The 20,315-nt window shown below is 41.4% G+C and overlaps 1 protein-coding gene across 1 annotated transcript in view; it reads right to left on the reverse strand.

The window, feature by feature from the left end:
- Nucleotides 1-20,315, reverse strand: part of LOC145355625 (uncharacterized) — a 190,526-nt gene that overhangs the window by 69,946 nt on the left and 100,265 nt on the right. The window contains exons 35-37 of the mRNA XM_080207869.1: nt 20,250-20,285; nt 5,922-6,002; nt 1,957-2,010 (exon numbers count right to left, since the gene is read on the reverse strand). Coding sequence (XP_080063995.1) covers nt 1,957-2,010; nt 5,922-6,002; nt 20,250-20,285 — 171 coding nt within the window. The remainder of the gene's footprint in view (nt 1-1,956; nt 2,011-5,921; nt 6,003-20,249; nt 20,286-20,315) is intronic.

Consider the following 20,315-nt stretch of genomic DNA (forward strand, 5'->3'; position numbering starts at 1 on the left):
AAACTGCACACAGTACTCCAGCTGCGGCCTCACCAATGCCCTATACAGCTGCAGCAAGACCTCCCTACTTTTATATTCAATCCCCCTCGCTATGAAGGCCAGCATCCCATTCGCCTTCCTGACCACCTGCTGCACCTGCAAGCTGGGTTTTTGCGACTCATGCACAAGGACCCCGAGGTCCCTCTGCACCGTCGCCTGCTGCAGTTTTTCGCCACGTAAGTAATAGTCCTTCCTACCATTCTTCCTACCAAAGTGGACCACCTCACACTTGCCAACATTAAATTCCATTTGCCATTTCCTGGCCCATTCGCCCAGCCTATCTAGATCCTTCTGCAGACTCTCCACACCCTCCGCACAATTTGCCTTTCCCCCAATCTTGGTGTCATCAGCAAAACCTTCTTAAACTGTTCTTGCCCAGAAGCCAATTGAAGCCACAAGTGGCTAATTAAGGATCCTCTTCCCACCGCAGTTGGCATTTTACCATTTGGAAACTGCCCAGTAAAACCTAACGGTCTTCCTGTGGGCCGTGGAGAGTTTGGAGTCTTCCTGGTCTGGCACTCTGGCCCAGGGAAGGCCCCTGGTAGCAAAAGCCATCCCAACTGAAACCTTATTGTTCCCAGCAATTCCCAACCCCATTTATCTTATGGAGAAGGCAGCATCCATTTTCACAGCATCAGGAAGCTCATTGTCTGAGAACTGAGGATGCAGCTAAGGATTCTCCCAAAATGGCCTAGCCAGGGCTGCCCTCGCTTTTCCAGCCTGATCTCATGACCTGTGTGGCACAGAATTTAACCCATGTATGTATTGCCTACACTCCAAAGCATCCTAATGTCTTCCATCAAAATATCCTTGTTTTATGTTTCTATAGGAAAATGCCAATAACTTATTTGTACATGCAAGCTGCAGTTCATAACAATGGCAACACAATCTTATTCTCCATAATTCAGAGATTCTCGATACGTGGATCTCAGGTAACTGGCTGCATTGCAAAGGTAAACACCCAGGATTTGCTTATTCTAGCTACCAGGTGGTTTTGCAAAAAATGGGTCAACTCATTTCAACAACAAAACCTTGCATTTGTATATTATCATTAACACTGAAATATTTAAGGCGATTCATAGCTGCATTATCAAACAAAATTTGACATTGATCCACATAATCAGAGATTAGAACAGATTATTAAAAACTTGACCAAAGAGGGAGGTTTGAAGGAACATCTTAAAGAAAGAGAGTGAAATATGGAAAGGTTTAATGAGGAAATTCCAGAACTTACAGTCCAGGCTTAGATGCTTGGCTGCTCATGATGGAGTGAAGTTAAATAAAGGATGCACAAGAAGGCAGAAGTTGAGATGCACACAGATCTCAAAGGATGTAGGCTGAAAGAAGTGACAGAGAGCATTGAGATCGTGGGGGGACTTGAAAAGATAAGGCTGGAATTATCCAATCTCAGACACCCTGCTAACACTTCCAGCGAGCATGAAGAATTTGGCGCTCAGCCTAATTTCTATTCACAGCAGTAGGACCAGAGAATCCCAGCTGCAGGCAAGGTCTGAGAACTTTGACCCAGAATTTTAATATCAATTTATTTGCAGACTGCGTGCTAATGTAGGTCAGTGAGCATTGGCCAGTCTAGGATGTTGACTGGCAACCTTTTCATAGTCACATTCAATAATGTCATTGTTGGTCACATGAAAGCAAGTTAGAAATACCTGATAAAGACTTTTTATTTAACCTTAGTTCATGGAGGTACTAGCTCTTCCTTTGCCTGTCCCTTACAGAAGAATGACTAAGACCATAGGAAGGATAGATGAACCTTTGTCCTAGCACTCTATGACTGCTTGGGGATGCCTCAATCTGCTTTACCATGATACAGAATTGCAATTTGTCTGAGAAATTTACTTCTGTAAAACTGTACCTGCAAATAGTTAATATGCAACAGTATTAATGTTCCCTTACCTTCTCACCTCTGCGACCACTGTCTCCTTTTAAGCCTTGGTTACCTTTATCCCCCTGAAGTAGAAAGAAAGATTTGCCTTAGTATGTCTCAAAAATATCTCAAGGCACTCTATGTACAATGAATGGATGATTTATCTAAACACATCTATTTACCACATCGCAATATGCTACAAACAACAATGAAACAAAATGGCCAGTTCATTTGTTTTTGGAGGTGTTTGTTCAGGACAAATGTTGACTGGGATAGCTGCAAAATTCATTAGTCTACTTTTGAATAAAAGCATCGCCATCTTCAATAGTCAACTGAACCAGTAGGAGAGACAAACTGGATCCTATTCAAAAGATGGCAATGCAACACTCATCCCAGATTATGTGCCCACCTCCATGTATAGCACAGGGTCCACATTATTTCTTCAATTACTTAATACAAAAGGGCTGATGTTCACACTACTAGTAGAAAGCTGTGGCCAACAGGCTTGTATATCAGAACATTTTGCAGCTACAACCTTTCACAGAATGGAATCATAGAGTCCCTACAATGTAGAAGAGGTAGTCAACCCATCGGGTTTGCACTTACTCTCTGACAGAATATCTTACCTAGGCCCCCTCCCCACCCTTTACCACGGCTAATCCATCTACCATACACATCTTTGGACACCAAGGGCCAATTTATCATAGCTAATCCACCCAACTTATACATCTTTGGACTGTGGGAGGAAACCTGAACACACAGAGGAAACCAATGCATACACGGGGAGAATGTGCAAACTTCACACAATCACCCAAGGCTGGAAATGAATCTGGGAGCCTGGTGCTGTGAGACAGTGCTAATCACTGTGCCAACATGCCACCCTTTGTCTTATGCATTTTAACAAGCATTAGATTGTAAACAGTACATTTGACCACCCATTCAGAACATTTCCACAACTTTTCAATATGCTCATTAATGATAATATTCAGCTGGAAAATTGCTTCATGACTCTCAGTGAGGAGAGGGAAAATCTGGAATTTGAAAGGAAAAATTGCAAAATTGAGAAAGGTATCCCCCCCCTGCAGTAGGTGTTAAGAAATCTTCAAAATGTATGGTTTAAGATTTGACCAGATCTCGCATAGAGCAATTTTCTATTCATCGCTTCACTACCATTTGAATAGAATAGCCTTCCTGCATGATGAGTTGGAAAACGTAGCACAAGGAGGCACCCGGCCTGTCAGCTTACATGATTTGTGATGAGGAAAGTCGAGATTTCATATTTCCATTCAAAATGACAGAAACATTTCGAAGTTTTTCAGGTGATATCCACTGCTGTGTTGCAATGTTTTGTGATTTAGCTAAGCTATCACGTGTTAATTGAACCGCTGTCTGTGTGAGCTTGTGTGGGTGTGCATCTGTGAAACTGGGAACCAAGTACCTCATTAAGCAATTTGACAAAAAAGTTCTTAGAGGCCTATATTCGGACTGCTGGTAATTTTCACGCCCACTTGCTGCCATGCGGGAAATGGCAGTCCAGGCGTCAATGATTTTCTCCAGCATTACTGTCGGATGCAATGCGTGCAACAAACTCTTTGCATAAAATTAAACTGCTTCTTTATTCTCAATGGACGTACTGCAAATGGATGGAAATGAAAATGTATTTTTCTGAAATTGTCCTCTCAGCTGCTTTGCACACACATACATCCTCTCAAAAGCAGCTGTTTAAAAGTGGGACTTTCTGAAAGTTGGACACATTAGAATGTGCCATGCTCCATTTTTATCATTTTACTCAATTAAAGTGAACTGATCTGGCTAATTTGGCTAGGTGCTATATTGCGCTGGACTTGTTTACTGCTCCATGACTTGTACACCAGTCCATTCCTATGCTTCAAGTGACCCTTGACCCCATCCACCTACTATCCAAAGTACCCAACTTAAAATCTAAAAAATCCAAAATCTGGCACAGTTGAGGTTCCAAGGATGTTGGTGTTGAGAGAGTGTACCTGTATTGCTTTCAAAATCAGCAAAGAGGAAATACAAACTTTAAAGTGAAAATATGAAAAAAGGACAGTTTCTATGAGTTTTGTATTGAAATAATCCCCGTAAACAGAGATGAGAGCTGGTGACTAAAAGATTGACCGAGGAGGGAGGTTTGAAAGAATGTCTTAAAGGAAGAGAGAGAGATGCAGAAGTTTAACAAGGGAATTCCAGGGCTTACAGTCAAGACATCTGAAGGCATGGCTGCTAATGGGGGATCTAATGGTGAATGCTAAATTACATTGGCACTCTTGGATTGTTCCCCGGCCTTAAACTTTGCTTTGTATTTATAAAATTTCCCAGCTAGACTTTAAGCCAAGCCACTCACTATCCCAACTTGGAAATAGATCACTGTTCCTTCACTAAGACCGGACCAAAATACTGGAACACCTTTCCTAACAGCACTGTGGGTGTACCTGTACCACAAAGACTGTAAGCAGTTCAAGAAGGCAGCACCTTGCTTCTCAAGGGCAATTAGGGATAAACAATAAATGCTGGCTTAGGTAGTGATGCCCCCATACTTTGAATGAAAAAAGCAGTGTAAAGCAGTGCGACACATCATGCAATTTTTAATGTAATTTATTGAAAATTTTAATACACCCAACCCATTTATGTTAGTTTTAACTATAATTCTTTTTGATTTGATGTGATTTATTATATCATATGTACCGAGATATAGTAAAAAGTATTGGTTTGTGTGCTATCCTTACAAATCATATAATACATAAATACATTGGGGTAGTGGAACAGAGTGGAAGAGAGTATAACTGGGGTGAGATAGTCTTTGAATATGTTGACCGCTTTCCCGAGGCAGCAGGAAGCATAGACGGAGTCATTGGATGGAAGGTTGATTTGCGTGATGGACTGGGCTGCGTTCACAACTCTGTAATTTCATTCTCTCTGACTCCAATAGGTCTGCTACCATTTTATGCTCAATTGGCAGCAGGCAGGTCTTACATCCACCATTGGACAGAGGTCTTGTCTCAGAGAACTGTCGGCCAATCAGATTGGTAAATAGCTCCTCAGCCCCTCCAGGCACAGGGTTGCAATGGCCAGAAGATGTATTGCAGTGACATGCCTGAGCCTAAGTCCTAGGATCGCACTTCAGGCATGTACCAGGAGTCCTTAGGGGCAGGAGGTTAGGGAATGCCTTAAGGTGTTGGACAGGGGCTGATCTTGGTATTGGGAAGTAGGCCGGAGTGGGGGGAAGGGTCACATTTCCTAGTCGCTGAGGGGCCTTCAGATTGAGGCAGCCCCCACCCCACATTCCTGCCTGAGATTGAGAAAGTTCACTTTCTTCATTTGGCTCCCTGATCCAACCAACATTTGAAAATTGAGGCTTGGAGGGAAAAGTCACCTATGTGGTCATTAGGTGGGCATGGTTGGACTTCCCATCCACCCTGTCCACCCAACCGTGAAATTACAGGCCTGAATTTTATAGCCCCATCATGGAGGGAAAATGCAGCTAGCCATTAAAATGTCCATTGACCAGCTCAAGTGAAAAATCTCACCGATGGAAAATTCCACCCTGCATCTGGGTCAGGGCAGGCGGAGTATCCCGGAGGAATTCTGTCTATACAATTTTATGTCCCACCCTTCTGCTCCCACCGCCTCCCCCCTCCACCTCACGCCTTGGAACCCACCTTGGGGAAGTGTAAAATTCAAGCCAAAAGCTAAGTCCCATTATTTCCAGGTCCTGGATTAGTTCCAGACAATTCCAGTGGATTCTGCCCAGAATTACAGTGGGACTACACTGGAATAAATATGACTTCTTGGGGCTTTTAATAATTCCCAATTAATTCATTGGATAGAAATTTCTAGACATAAACCGTTATGGTAGAGATTGATTAGGGATTAAGAGGCAGATCGATGATGCATATATTTCAGGTCCAGCCTGTTATAAATCAATACATGAGATAAATTGAGGCACAAGTTTAAATGAATTGTTTTGCCTTACCAATTCACCTTTCCATCCTTGCAAGCCTCTGTCTCCTTTAATTCCTTTAGCTCCACTTTTACCATCAAGTCCAGCTCTACCCTAAAGTAGACCATCAGGAGAAGATGCATGGAAATCTGTTACTTTTTAATTTTACAGAACATACTGAGTTCACACATTGAAAATAATTTTGATCATTTGAGACTTTTTAAAAATTGAGTGTTACTATTTATGTTCATCAAGATTGAGGTGGTTAATGGGCCATTATTCCACAAGTATATTGTTTGCAGGATGCACTACTCCATCAAAGACTCATATCAAAGTAGGAACCACATGTGCTGTCAAATAGAATTGTCTTTGTGTTAATTAATACTCACTTTTTTATTATCAAACTGGGTCCAACTTAAAAGTTCTCATGTCTTTGGAACTAGGTGCCTTCTCCTGAGCTGGTTGTTGTCCAGATTGAGGTTTGTTTACCTTTGTTTACATGTGTGGGTGAATTGGTACCAATTAGTGGGCACATTGCATCTCTTGTCGAGCTTTTCCTGCCTTGTACCACACCATTGGCACTCCTCTTTACCAAACAGATTAAATAAGACAAACCTCCAACTGTGACAGTAAGGGTGCTGAGTACATCAGGTGATACACCATCACCAGAATGGTTAATGAAACCTAAACTGCTAGTAAAGAAAGAATACACTAACATAAGAAAACTAGTTAAGAAATGGCTGAAATACACAAACACTTTAATGTCACTATGTTTATTCCATGATCTTCAAGACATTTACTGTTGACTAGAAACACTGGATGGCTTGGTCTTAGGGGTATCATTAATCAGGTTTGAAATCCTGCACATCAGAACATTGGAATTTGTAATGTACTGGACTTTTTGAATTAAATGCTTCCATTGGTACTAGCCCTAGCCTAATCCCTGGAGCTACATTGTTCACAAAGTGGGCTGAGCTCCAGTGGGCCAGAATTTTCACCTTTTTTCCTGGCTATAAGATTACCATCTCAAACTGGATAGATTGTGACGGAAAATATAGTCTGAAGTGTCCAAGTAATCATGAGCACTGGATTGACAAGCTCATCAGTCTGCTAATGCAAGATGAGTTTGTGAATTTGAAGTCCGAATGTCCTCGGAACTACTATTAATCTGTGAATGCAGGGCAGGACTTTCCGGCCCCATGCGCCACAAGACAGGAAATTCATGCCTGAGCTCAATGGGCCTTTATGTGGCCTGGCAAATTTTCCGTCCAGTCTGCTATGATTCCCACGATGGGCAGGACAGGAAATGTTTAGTCATAGCTTCGTCAGAAATGTGATGAAAAGCTGAGTGTAAATGGAGGTCTCTGATGCAAAGCTGATGCAGTTACAGCAGTATTTGGAATAGCTCTGAGGAAATTCCTGTCTAATACATTTCAAGTTTGATAACTTTGTTTCAAAGGGTCCGAAACTGACAAAAGTCATTCAACTGATACTGGAAATTCCAGTGATAACACTGTGACACACAATGATCACTGCACCAAATTAAAGTGAATATTTCATTGTAATCCTGTTATTAGTTTTTGCATCTTTCTTTGACCCACCTGGACCAATCTAGCATTCCACTTATCTGCTCTGCTTGTCGAATTTGCTTTTCACCCCTCTTATATTGCTTTAGTTTAGGAGGACACACAATCAAGTTTAAATCCAACTACTGACAAATCTGTATTTTCATTGTAATGCCACCCATCTACATGATCACTTACTAATGCCAAGGATTGGTTATAGAATTGGCACATAATTACTATTAGTAATACATTTTGCAAAGCACAGCAGTATAAGGATACTGGGTATCTTATGTCGGGTCATGCTACTGTTAACGATGTGTGCATTACTTTCCTAAATAGCCTGTGTGAGCATCATATTCTGTGCAGATGAAATGTTCAAAGAAAAATGATGCCACTGAAATATTTTATGTGCAAAGGGAAAAATGATTCTTGATTAATTTGTCTATCTGGATTTATTCTGCCAACCTTCTTATCAGAAGGGCGAAAATGCACATGTCTGATTAATTGCATACTTCAAATACATAGACCTTTCAAAAAGTGATAAAAGGAACTATATAAGCACTTAACATTCTGAAGGAAATAGCTCCCAAAAACCATAGTGCCATGGGTATAATGTAACATTTATACGCAGGATGAGATATGTAAACATTACAGTTTTTCAATATAAACAGGAATCTATGAATAAGAATGAACATAGTTTTGATGCAGATCAGCCTAACCATGACTAACTGGTCAACAGGGACCAGTTTGCAGATAATTAAATGTGTATTAACCCAAGCTGAGAGATTTCAGTTTGATAGCCAATTAACAATAAAACTATCAAACAAATTAGATATTTGGAAATAATTGCTCATCACATCGTTTTGAAAAATGACTTTGAAAGTTGAAGTGCAGCTATATGACATAAAAGTATTATGTGGTAATTTAGCAAAAGGTCAATCTCAACAGATGACACCCGGAACAAAATATAAATGACCTTTGGCCTGACTCTAACATACTTTCTCCCCAATATTCCTTAGTCCCTATACCCCAGGGAAGGGTTCATAACATTCACGATCATGTAGTAGTTCTTATAGTGACCTTTCAAATGTAAAGCATTGTGCCATAGGCGGGCTCCTCATCTGCAGAAGTGTTAAGAGTCAAATCTCTTCTGGTCTTCACCCGTATTTCGATACATGAACATCTTCCAGTAGAGATTACTTGATAAAGATTGGAAGTTTAAATTCTGACTGTTACCTCCTTCTTGTCAAGGTATGCTGAAATCAATGGCAGTATCATTCCTTTTATCAAGGTCACCTAATAAAGCAAGGCTTTCTGGGCTGTTTGGGTCAGAACCATAAGAAAGAATACATTTATCCATTGACGCAATATAGACTTTCTCTGATTAACTAATATGAAAAGAAAATTGTTTAGAATTAATTCACTTGGTTTTAAATGGAGAATTTAGATCATCTTTATCTTCTAAAGAAGTATTCTTGCCTTAGCCAATTTGTTGTGGTCATTGGGCTACATTTAATGGCCACGATGATGACCCCATCCACTGGCTGGAAAGCCAATGGTAAAATTCTGCTGTGGCCATGTCCAAGAGTCTTGGTGGGATTAAATGTCAATTTAACTGCCTATCAGTAGGGTTTCCGAGTCTTTGAAGGTGAAGATCTCACTTCCAGCAGCGCAACAGGGAGTAATAGCCATTGTTAGGACTGAAGCAGGCCATTATAAGCAGCCAACGATGGAGATCCACAAAGGTGATGAGTAGTGTGGGCTCACCATGGCTAGTCAGGCAGGCCCTCGTGAAAGGGGCTGGGATGCTCTTCTAGCATGGACTTCTGTTGCTGAGGGTCCTTCTGTTGGACATGAAAAGCCCAATAAAGAGATACCTACCTGATCCCACAAGGAAGCTGCCATGGAAAACCCAGGAGTTTCCCCATACGGCAAATGGTAGAATGCTTGTGATAGTGGATGAGGCCCTTGAGTAGCATTTAATTGGCTTCTTAAGGACCTCAATTAGCTTGGGGTCGGGAAGGCTGACCCTTGATTTAATCAGGAGAGGGGTGGGGGTCAAGTTGGGAAGGCAAAAGGGCTTCCAAGGCACTTGGCATGACCACTTCCCAGCCTGCTACCCAGGGGAACAGTAAATTTTCTCCATTGATTTTGGATCAGAGCTATTATTGGAAGCTCTTCTTTCTAATCACAATTGTGAATTCTATTAATGGAAAAGTTTAGGACCAACTCACACTGTTCATGCCACTAGCGAAGTTGCGAAGATAAATTGAGAAGTAATTAGCTCTGTGCTTGCTGGCCTTCATTGGTTCACGTTCAACAATGGTTCAGTTTAAAAATACTCATTCTTTCCACAACCTTTCCAGTTCTCTGAGCTGCTCCACTTCTGGTTTCTTGCACATTCCCAATCTGAATTGCGCCATAATATAAAAGCAAATTTCTGTGGATGCTAGAATCTGAAACAAAAACAGAAAATGGTGGAAAATCCCAGCATCTGTGGAAAGAGAATAGAGTGAATGTTTCAAGTCTGGATGACCCTTTGTTAGAGCTGAAGACAATAGAAAATAGGATGAGATTTATACTATTAGAGTGTGGAGGTAGGTAATTGATAGAGTTATAGAGAAAAGGGCAAAGGCAATGTAAATGGTAGCGATCATGGTTAAGGAAGGTGCTGATAGCGGCCATTAATAGATCAGAATGTGTAAATGGTGGAACAAAGGTCAGTAGAGTATCAAAGGGCAACGTGAGACATGGACAGATGGTGCTAGTGGTGCTGGGGGAAGGAACACCTTGGGGTGGCGGGGTGTGGGGTGGCGGGGGAAGAAAGATGGAAAGCAAAATTTTAAAAGTGGAAAAGTGAAACGATGGAAGAAATGAAATTTTTTTAAAAAGCGAAAGAAGCCTTCAGTCCATCTGCAAGCAGGGCCCAGATACTCTGCTTACCTTTGTTCTGCCATTTACACATTCTGACCTCTTAATAACTGCTATTAGTATCCTTCTTAGCCATGTTCACCATCTACATTCTTTTTGCCTTTTTGTCAATGATATCCCCCCACCCTAACAATACAAATATCATCCTAATTCCTGTGGTCTTCAACACTGGTGAAGGGCCATCCAGACTTGAAATGTTGGCTCTATTCTCTCTCCACAGGTACTGTCAGACCTGCTGAGGTTTTTCAGTATTTTCTGCTTTTGGTTAATTTCTCCAACATTGGTGGCTATGCTTTCGGTTGCCTGGGGTCCTAATCTATGGAATCCTCCCCTTAAATCTCTCTGCCTCTTTATCTTGCTCTCCTTCTTGTTCTTTAAAGCCTACTGTTTGAATCAAACATTTAGTCACCTGTCTCAATATGACCTTATGTGGCAGTGTCAAATTCTGTATGATGATATTTTGCTGTATTAAAACCATGATTGTCATTACCCGATGCTAGGTTTTGTTAAAATCTTGAAAACTGTGGCGGATGAGAAAACTGAAGGGAGGGTGGTGAGAACATCTACAATTGTGACATCCTGTGAAAGAGAGTGGTGTAATGAGCCTTCTTTTAATTTTACTTGGATTTATGTAGAGGAGCAAAAACCTGCAGGATGGTTTATTTGGAACAAGAACAAGGAAGGTATATTTAGAGGAGCGCTTTGAAACTTGAATAGGTTAGGACTTTTTACGGGATTAAGAAAGAAAAAGAAACAAGAAAGAGAAAACTCAGCTTTTTGAACACGGGAGATGTTAATCTTATATATAGCAATTAAACCTTGAATAGATTCTTGTGTGATGTACAAGCAACAAGTTTCCTGCCCTTATCAGTTACAATATAATGAAAGAATTAATGAATCTTCGATAACACAGAGATAACGGTAACATTAATCTTCTTAAGTTCTCTGCCTAAAAGCAGGTCTAACCCACAGTATCATGATTTCCACCATGGATGGCACAAGGATACAGGTCCCAAATCTACCCCAGTTGAAATAGGGATCAAACTCTTTGCTGTTGGCACCAATGTGATCCACATCAACCGTCCAGTCAACAGGGCCAACCAACTCTCCACAACGAGTCTGATCTTTGGCAGTAACATTCACTTTTACATGTATGTTGTAGCCTGGAACTTTGGAAAGTGACAGTAGAAGCTCCAATTTCTTTCCATCACATGGCTAACCAGGAATCTCTCCCCCTCTTACTGCCTGCCATTGGTGTTTACAATGGAAGGGTAGGGTTTACAACCTATTTGATTGCCCAGCTCTCACAAACATCTTTGCTGGGTTCCGTAAGAAACATGCTTTTGATGGAATGATACACATATCACAGTGGGAGTTTGGGTATATTTGCTATATTACTAAGTTACTATTATTAAATCCATAGCAGCACGTAATAACTTCCTTATGTTTTAATGGGCTCCATCTGCACTTAAGTTCACATTTAAAATGGAGCAGTCAAATGAACTCCCCTTCCTTGATGTGCTAATTGAGAAATCTGCCAGTGGTTTCTTTACCATGGTCTACTGCAGGTCAACCTTCACTGGTCAACATTTGCGTTGGGATTCTTACCATTCCACATGCTATAAGATTGGGCTCATCAGAAACCTTGTAAATGGAACCTGAATCATTTGCTCACCATGAAGGTTGATGATAAAATAGGGAAAGTCAAAGGCATCCTGTGGGGTAATGAATATCCTGATCAGGCCATTTCATGTTGTATAGCATGTAAACTCATGAATGTACCTAAGGCTGTCACCTTTGGTCCTGAAAAGTGCCCAGTCTATCTCAGATTACCCTGGTATGGCAAGGTATCTCAACAATTTGAATAACAGGTAAAACTAGCTGTTACATGCTGCTATTATGCAGTAGCAACACAAGTGATATTCACTTTTAACATGATACTGCCATCAGACCAAAAAGACATTCTGACTATCACATAAATGAGTAACGTGGAATATGAATTTCACAACTGGTATGATGCCAGGATTATAGGCCGTACATCCAAAGACTGGCAGATTGCATCAAACAGTATATTCCAGCTGCTATTTGCAACATACAGGCTATAGCCAACTAGCTTGTGCTTGCAAAACTTAATAAACAGGGGGTGATTTTATCATTGCATTTTGGGTACAACGTGGTAATAAAGTGGGCCATAAAGCGCTGAGCGGAATTTGCACTGGTTTTCATGGCTGACGCCATTTTATGAGTGCTCAATATCCAGTGCTGTCAGCCTCTCACCGGAAGTGGGCAAGAGGCAGGTTAATATTTTTAAATATATTAAAATGGACATTTGCATCTGCTTACCGAGCCTGGCACTCAATCATCTGAGCTTGGCATCCCTTTTTGACCTCTCCAGAAAAGGTTTGCGCTGGTGAGGAATAGACATGCTCCCATTGAACAAAGAACAAGAACAAAGAAAATTACAGCACAGGAACAGACTCTTCGGCCCTCCAACCCTGCACCAACCATGCTGCCTGACTGAATTAAAACCCCTTACCCTTCCAGAGACCATATCCCTATGTTCCCAATGAATGGCGAGCAGTTGACGTGGCCTTGCTGGTGTAACAGGAAGCCCCCTGGGGAAGCTGAGGGCAAGTGGGAGGGAGTGCCCCATGGGCACTGCCAGACTGGGAGTGCCACCCTGGCACCTGGGCAATGCCCACTGGGCAGTACAAGGGGGTGGGGCTAACGGGGAAAGAGGCCGCTGCCACTCTGCAGTGAACGGTAGGGGGGACGGAGAGGGAGCCCACTGACACTTTGCAGCAATTGGTCGGTGTAGGGTGGCAGGTCCGCGATCAGTGGGGGGAGGGCGGTGGGCCTGCAATCAGTGGGGTGAGGGTGGTCCATGATCGATCTGGGCGGTGGGACAGGAGGGGGGATGTTGGCCAGGGCTACATCTCAGGCCGCAGGCCCCACGACTGTAATAGGGCGGGAGCTGCTTCGGGCAGAGAGGGGCTCTCTCTTGTCTGTCAGACCCCTACGACTGCTAATGCAAATATGCGCAGTGCCAGACGCCCTGCACATAAGCTCCACCCACCGACTTCTGCAGCATGAATCTGACGCACTCAAAATTTTGCAGGCAGACTGTGTAAGATGGGAGGGGCAGGGTACTAAAAATGGGCTTAAAAGTTGGATCTGAAACTCTCCCAGTTTCAAGTCCGTCTAGCACTTGGAATAAAAATGGTAAAATTGCTCCCACAGTATCCAAATTAGATGTTGTCCAATCGCAGAATCACATTTGCTAAATAATCCTCAGTGCGCTAAGAATTACACTGACAAGCAATTTAAGATTATCAATTTTTCAAATTTGTATTTATAGGATTATATATATATTAATACATAGAATCCTGTTCTTTGCAGACCGAAGGAACACGTACACATTGCACCTGTTTCAGCGAAACAAAATAAATGACAGTCATTTGTTGATTCATTCCACCAGGCAGTGCCTGGATCAATCAGGATCATGGTGCCTGGTTTAAATTTCAGACAATACTCGGCAGTTATCTGTCAGTCACCATCAATTGGTGCATTCTCCGTGGAGAACCAATCAGCACTCTGTCCTCATACAGAATAAATTGTTGCTTTCTCCTTTTTTGGTATTCTTGCCAGTATCTTGATGAGTGTTAAACAAAAAGTTTCGACACATTTCTTTTTTCAGCAGTGCTTAATGTTCTAAACTACCAAATGATTATTCATCTGATTGCATTATGAAATCATCTTTCTTTGGGAATAGAACTTGAACTTGGAATTTCTGTCTCAGAGGCAGGGACGTGACCCACTGTGCCACAAGAACACCTTGACTATATTAATAGGAATTCTACATATATAGGGCAGTATTTTCTCCCTCTCTACAGCATTTGGTGGCGATGGGAAGCTGTATGCCACGCATTGGCAGTGGGATCTTATGGTTCCTGCCATTGTCAATGGGGTTTCTAGTTGAATGTACCCCTCACCACCAGGAAACCCGTGATGAGTGTACTTCATTAGCAGGAACACGAGATCTCACCGACGTGAATAGCAGCAGATTTTGGAGATAGAGTCTAAACACAGAGTGCATATCATTAGTCTTTTCTCACTTTACTTTATCCAACCCTGTCAGTATGTCTTTTAATCACGTGCTCTTTCATGTGTTTATCCAGCTTCCTCTTAAATACATCTAATGCTGTTCAGCTCAACCATTTCATATTTCACTCCTTTACACTCTGCAAAAATGTGGTAGCAAATTCCACATTCTAATCATTCTCTAGGCAAATAACTTTCCTGACTTCCCTACTGGATTTATTAATAACTGATTCAGGACTGCATGGAGTTGGGCGGGAAGAAAGAATTGGCGATTGGAGGTCAGATCCAGGGTCCTACCCCCATTTCTATTTTTTGACCATTTTCAAAGTGGAAAGGGGCTGAGTTGAGAACTGATGACTTAGTGAATGGGGAACAGGACTATTAACCTGACTGGGGTGTGCCGCAGGCCTGCTGCTCTATGCAACCCCAGGCCATCCCAGTTGCTGGATGAAAATCCCACTGGCAGGCACAGTCTGGACAGAGATTGAATCATATTGCCAGGAAAACTCCTAACTTCTGCACCCATCATGAAAAGCTGGCCCATCTTCCACCCTATCAAATCCATTCATAATTTTAAAGTCCTTTACTAGGTCTTTCTTTCTCTGGAGAAAACAGTCCTAGTCTTCTTGAATAATGACATAATGTTACAATGTTGGTTCCTCAATAAAGTTATTACCATGAAAGTGGAAGCTACTATTCAACAAAGAGCAGGAAAGCCCTGGCCATTATTAATTCCTCAAAACAGCTTATCATATATATTTTCCACTGCTGTTTGTAGGATTTTATGGTGTGAAATTTACCTGCGTTTCCTTCCTTACAATAATGGCAACACTTCAAAAGTACTTCAGTTGACTTTAAAGCACTTTGGGACACCCCGAGGTCGTGTAAGGTTCTGTACAAATGCAAGTTTTTGTTTTAAAAAAGGAGGCACTTTATTGATGTCTTTTAAGACAGTCAAGTTTTTGGGCTCCTTTTAAGGAAGGAATCTTGTCACGATAGCTATCTGTTAAAGAAAGATTATTGCCAGCACCCTTTTAAACAACAGGTCAACCTGGTGATGGAATCAACAGTCTTTTAAAAAATTGCAGTTGCCATTTTAAAAAAAGTATGTTTAAAGGTAATGCAAATGAGATAAACAGTTTGATTTTTTATAAGATAGACCTGATGATTTGAGAAGAGAGCCTTCAAGTAAGAACAGAAAGCGCTGTAAACACTCAACAACACCAGGTTAAAGTCCAACAGGTTTATTTGGTAGTAAATGGCACTAGTTTTCGGGGACGCTGTTCCTTCGTCAGATGAGTGGAGAGTTCTGATCACAAACAGGGCATACAAAGGCACACACAGTGTGATCAGAAGTCTCCACTCACCTGACGAAGGAACAGCATTCCGAAAGCTAGTGGCGTTAACTAACAAATAAACACATTGGACTTTAACCTGGTGCTGTGAAACTTCTTACTATGTTTACTCCAGTCCAACGCCAGCATCTCCACATTAACACTCAACAAGCCAGAGTGCATCTGTGCAGAGAACAGACAAATCAAAATTTCAGGTATGGACACTTCAGATTTCTGATTGGCGGTTGGTGACAAGTGGAGTGCCGCAGGGATCGGTGCTGGGGCCTCAACTATTTACTATTTATATAGATGATCTGGAGGAGGGGGCTGAGTGTAGGGTGTCGAAATTTGCTGATGACACGAAGATAAGTGGAAAAGCAAATTCTGCGGAGGGTGCGGAAAGTCTGAAGAGGGATCTAGATAGGTTGAGCGAGTGGGTGAGGACCTGGCAGATGGAGTACAATGTTGGCAAGTGTGAGGTTATCCACTTTGGCAGGAATAATAGTAGGAAGGATTACTATTTAAAGGGCGAAAAGCTGCAGCATGCTACGGTGCAGAGGGACCTGGGGGTCCTTGTGCATGAGTCGCAAAAACCCAGTCTGCAGGTGCAGCAGGTGATCAAGAAGGCGAATGGGATGCTGGCCTTTATAGCGAGGGGGATAGAATATAAAAGCAGGGAGGTCTTGCTGCAACAGTACAGGGCACTGGTGGGGCCACAGCTGGAGTACTGTGTGCAGTTCTGGTTGCCGCACTTGCGCAAGGATATTTTGGCCTTGGAGGGAGTGCAGAGGAGGTTCTCTAGGCTGATAGCAGAGATGAGGGGGTTGGACTATGAAGAGAGGCTGAATAGACTGGGTTTGTACTCGTTGGAGTTTAGAAGGATGAGGGGGGATCTTATAGAGACATATAAGATAATGAAGGGGATGGATAGGGTAGAGGTAGAGAGATTCTTCCCGCTCAGAAAGGACAGCAGGACTAGAGGGCACAGCCTCAAGATAAGTGGGGGGCAGTTTAGAATGGAGTTGAGGAGGAACTTCTTCACTCAAAGGGTGGTGAATCTCTGGAATTCTCTTCCCGTTGAAGTGGTGGAGGCTACCTTGCTAAATATATTTAAGACAAGGGCAGATAGGTTTTTGGTAGGCAAGGGAATTAAGGGTTATGGGGAGAAAGCGGGAAAGTGGAACTGAGCCACTTCAGTTCAGCCATGATCTTATTGAATGGTGAGGCAGGCTCGAAGGGCTAGATGGCCTACTCCTGCTCCTATTTCTTATGTTCTTATGTTCTTAGAAGTAAAAGAAGTCCATACCTGAAATGTTAACTATTCTCTTGCCAGATGTCTTCTAATCTACTGCATACTTCATGCATTTACTGCTTTTGTTTCAGATTCCCATTTTCTGCATTTTATTTTTCTGCCTTTAAAGTAAGCCTTCCTTTCAAAACATTGGACAGGTCTGAAGAGCTCAGTAAAGATATTCCATATAATTATTCATTTATTATGATAAAATGGATATTCTAGCATTGCAATAATGCTTTGTGACATATCCTTCTGCTAACTGGAATTTTACCTATTAATCTATTGCTGGAGAATGTCAGCATGCATATACATTTATGTACTTTACATACAGAACCAATTTCACCCAAGGCCCTATTTATGACATGACTCACAGTGCAGAAAAATAGATCTGTTTTTTCTACATAATCAAATTTAATTAGGGAAGACAAAGTGCAGCAGAGGATTTTGGGAAGCTGGAGAAACATTAAAGCATTTTTGGTCGCTTGCTGCTGTAGGTAGATGTAATAAAAGGGCTCCCTCTGGTTGATGAAATCATAATTTACACAGCAACAAAGTTTGACTCAGGGATGGCATGCAAAGGCCCAGGCCCTTAATCAGCTGAAACTATCTAATGTTACTGAGAGGGGAATGTGGATTTCTTAGCTGCAATAGAAGAGGACAACGGGTAAAGTAATAGAATTGAGACATTTTGACAACTCATAATTGAAGCAGAAAATGGATTAAATTGGCAATTTCTCTTGAAAAAAGACAGGAGGGTGAAAAGGTTTCAATGAAATGTAAAGGTGATTTTGAACAGGATGTGAAAAAGCACTGTAAAGTCAAAAGGCAAGAACAAAAAGCTCCAAAATAAAACAGATTGAACATTGTAAAATATTAAAAATTTCATCCTATAACAAAGGTGCTCCATAAATACAGGTTGTTATTGTGCAACGCATGACACTGATTCTATGTGATATGATATTTCACCCATTATGCAATAGGTGGAGCCAAATAAGAGGAGATAAGAGAGACATTTTCAGGATGGTGATCTGTAACTCAGAGTGCTACAGAGATCAGTGCTGGGGCTACATATTAATGACTCAGATGAGGGGACTATTGCTAAGTTTGCAGATTACACAAAAATTAGTGGGAAGGCAAATGGTGAGGATGGTACAAAGAGACTGCAGAAGAATATAGAAAGGCTAAGTGAGTGGGCAGAGAATTGGTAGATGGAATATAATATAGGAAAATGTGAATTGTGCATTTGCGTATGAAGAATAAAGGAGCTGGATATTGTTTAAATGGAGAAAGGCTGCAGAAAATTGCAGCACAGAGAGATTTGGGGGTCCTCATGCACAAATCACAAAACGTTAGCATGCAAGTTCGGCAGTTAACACGGAAAGTAAATGGAATGTTAGCTTTTATTTCAAAGGAAATGGGCCATAAAAATAGCAAAATCTTGCTAAAACTATGCAAGGCACTAATTACACCACACCTGGAATGCTTTGAACAGTTTTGGTCCCGTTATCTAAGGAAAGATATATTGGCATTGAAGGCAGTCCAGAGAAGGTACACTAGGTTGATCCCAGGTTTGGAGGGATTTTATTATGAAGAGAGGTTGACTAGGTTAAGCCTGTAATCACAGGAGTTCAGCAGAATGAAAGGTGACATTATTGAGATATATAGGGTGGGATTTTATGGCCTTGCTCATCCCGAAATTGTAAAATCCCTCCCGATGTCAACAGATCTTTTCATGTTCTGCCCCTCACCTGCTCCGATTCCTGTGGTGGGTGGGGTGGTAAAATTCTGACCGTAGGATTCTCAGTGGGCATGACAGGGTAGGTGCTGAGAGATTGTTTCCCCTTGTGGAGTGAGGGGTAACCATTTAAGACAGAAATGAGGAGGAATTTCTTCTCTCAGAGGGTAGTGAATCTATGGAATTCTTTACTAAGAGTGCTATAGAGGCTGGGTTGTTAGGCATATTCAAGGCTGAAATAGATTTTTAACTGGTGAGGAATTCAAGGGTTAAGGGGATAAAGAGTTGAGGATTATCTCACAAGATCAGTCATAATCTCATTGAATGACAGACCAGACTTAACGGGCTAAATGGTCCACTGCTGCTCCTGCGTCTTATGATCATTTATAAAGTGCTTTAACATGAGCTGCTCCAGCAGTCTTTGGTCAGCAAATCAGTATTTAATTAGTGCTTTTAATCTAGGTGTACGTTGCCTTTAAGACAAGCTTTCTGTAATTAAACCACTTCTACTTCCAACTTCATTGACATTTACGCATCATAAAACAAGAGGAAGAAGAAACCTCAATTAAAGCATTATGCAGCTTGTCACATGTTTGTTCTGCTGCTGTTTAGTTATAGTGCAAATAGATTTATCCTTGAGGACAGCAGCCATGTGTGTAAAGCAGCACAAATATAAAAATGTCTCTTCAATGGCAAACAAGCCACAGGAGGTATTGATATAAATATGAACACAAATAATGATGCATTGCAAATGATCCTTTCTTAAACTCAGAAACCAGGGGGAAGAAACATGCATCATAAGGCAGGACATCAGCGAGGAAGAGATAGGAAAAGACCTCTGCATTTATTTTGCTCCTTATCATGTTCCCAGTATATCCCACAACACTTTACGTGAAAGGAATTTACTTTTTGAAGTGCAGTCAAGGTTTCAGATTCACAAAAACTGCATACAACTTGCTGACCATCAACTCATTTTAAAAAAAATTCTCAGGATGTTGGCATCACTGCCAAGACTAGCATTTTGCAGCATCAGTGAATAAACAGAGTTGGGATACATAGAAGAGTGATATTGGGACTTGAAACATTATTTCTTTCTCTTGCTACGAACACAGAAAGATGCAGAAAAATTGTTTCAGCTACAAATTGCAGTGATTAATATTATACAAACATTTATTACATTGTAAACTCAATTATTTTGCTTTTTGAGCTCTTTTGCATTACCTGCTTTAGAACCTTCTTCAGTAACATAAAAATAATAATTTTATGATGCATGAAAACATTTTGCTGCCTTTCTATTCTTACACTTCATTTTCTATTATTCTAAATTGTGTTAACTGATCCACTAGTGATGCTTTAATATAAAATTGGTTCCTTTTGGCCAAAGCCTTCATCTAAACTTACTGCAGTTCCGTTGCTGCCGTGTTCCCCAGTTTCACCCTGAAATGGAAACAATCACCTCAGCATTGA

Source organism: Carcharhinus amblyrhynchos, chromosome 19 (genome assembly GCF_965287045.1).
Source record: "Carcharhinus amblyrhynchos chromosome 19, sCarAmb.v2.hapA, whole genome shotgun sequence".
Classification (NCBI taxonomy): domain Eukaryota; kingdom Metazoa; phylum Chordata; class Chondrichthyes; order Carcharhiniformes; family Carcharhinidae; genus Carcharhinus; species Carcharhinus amblyrhynchos.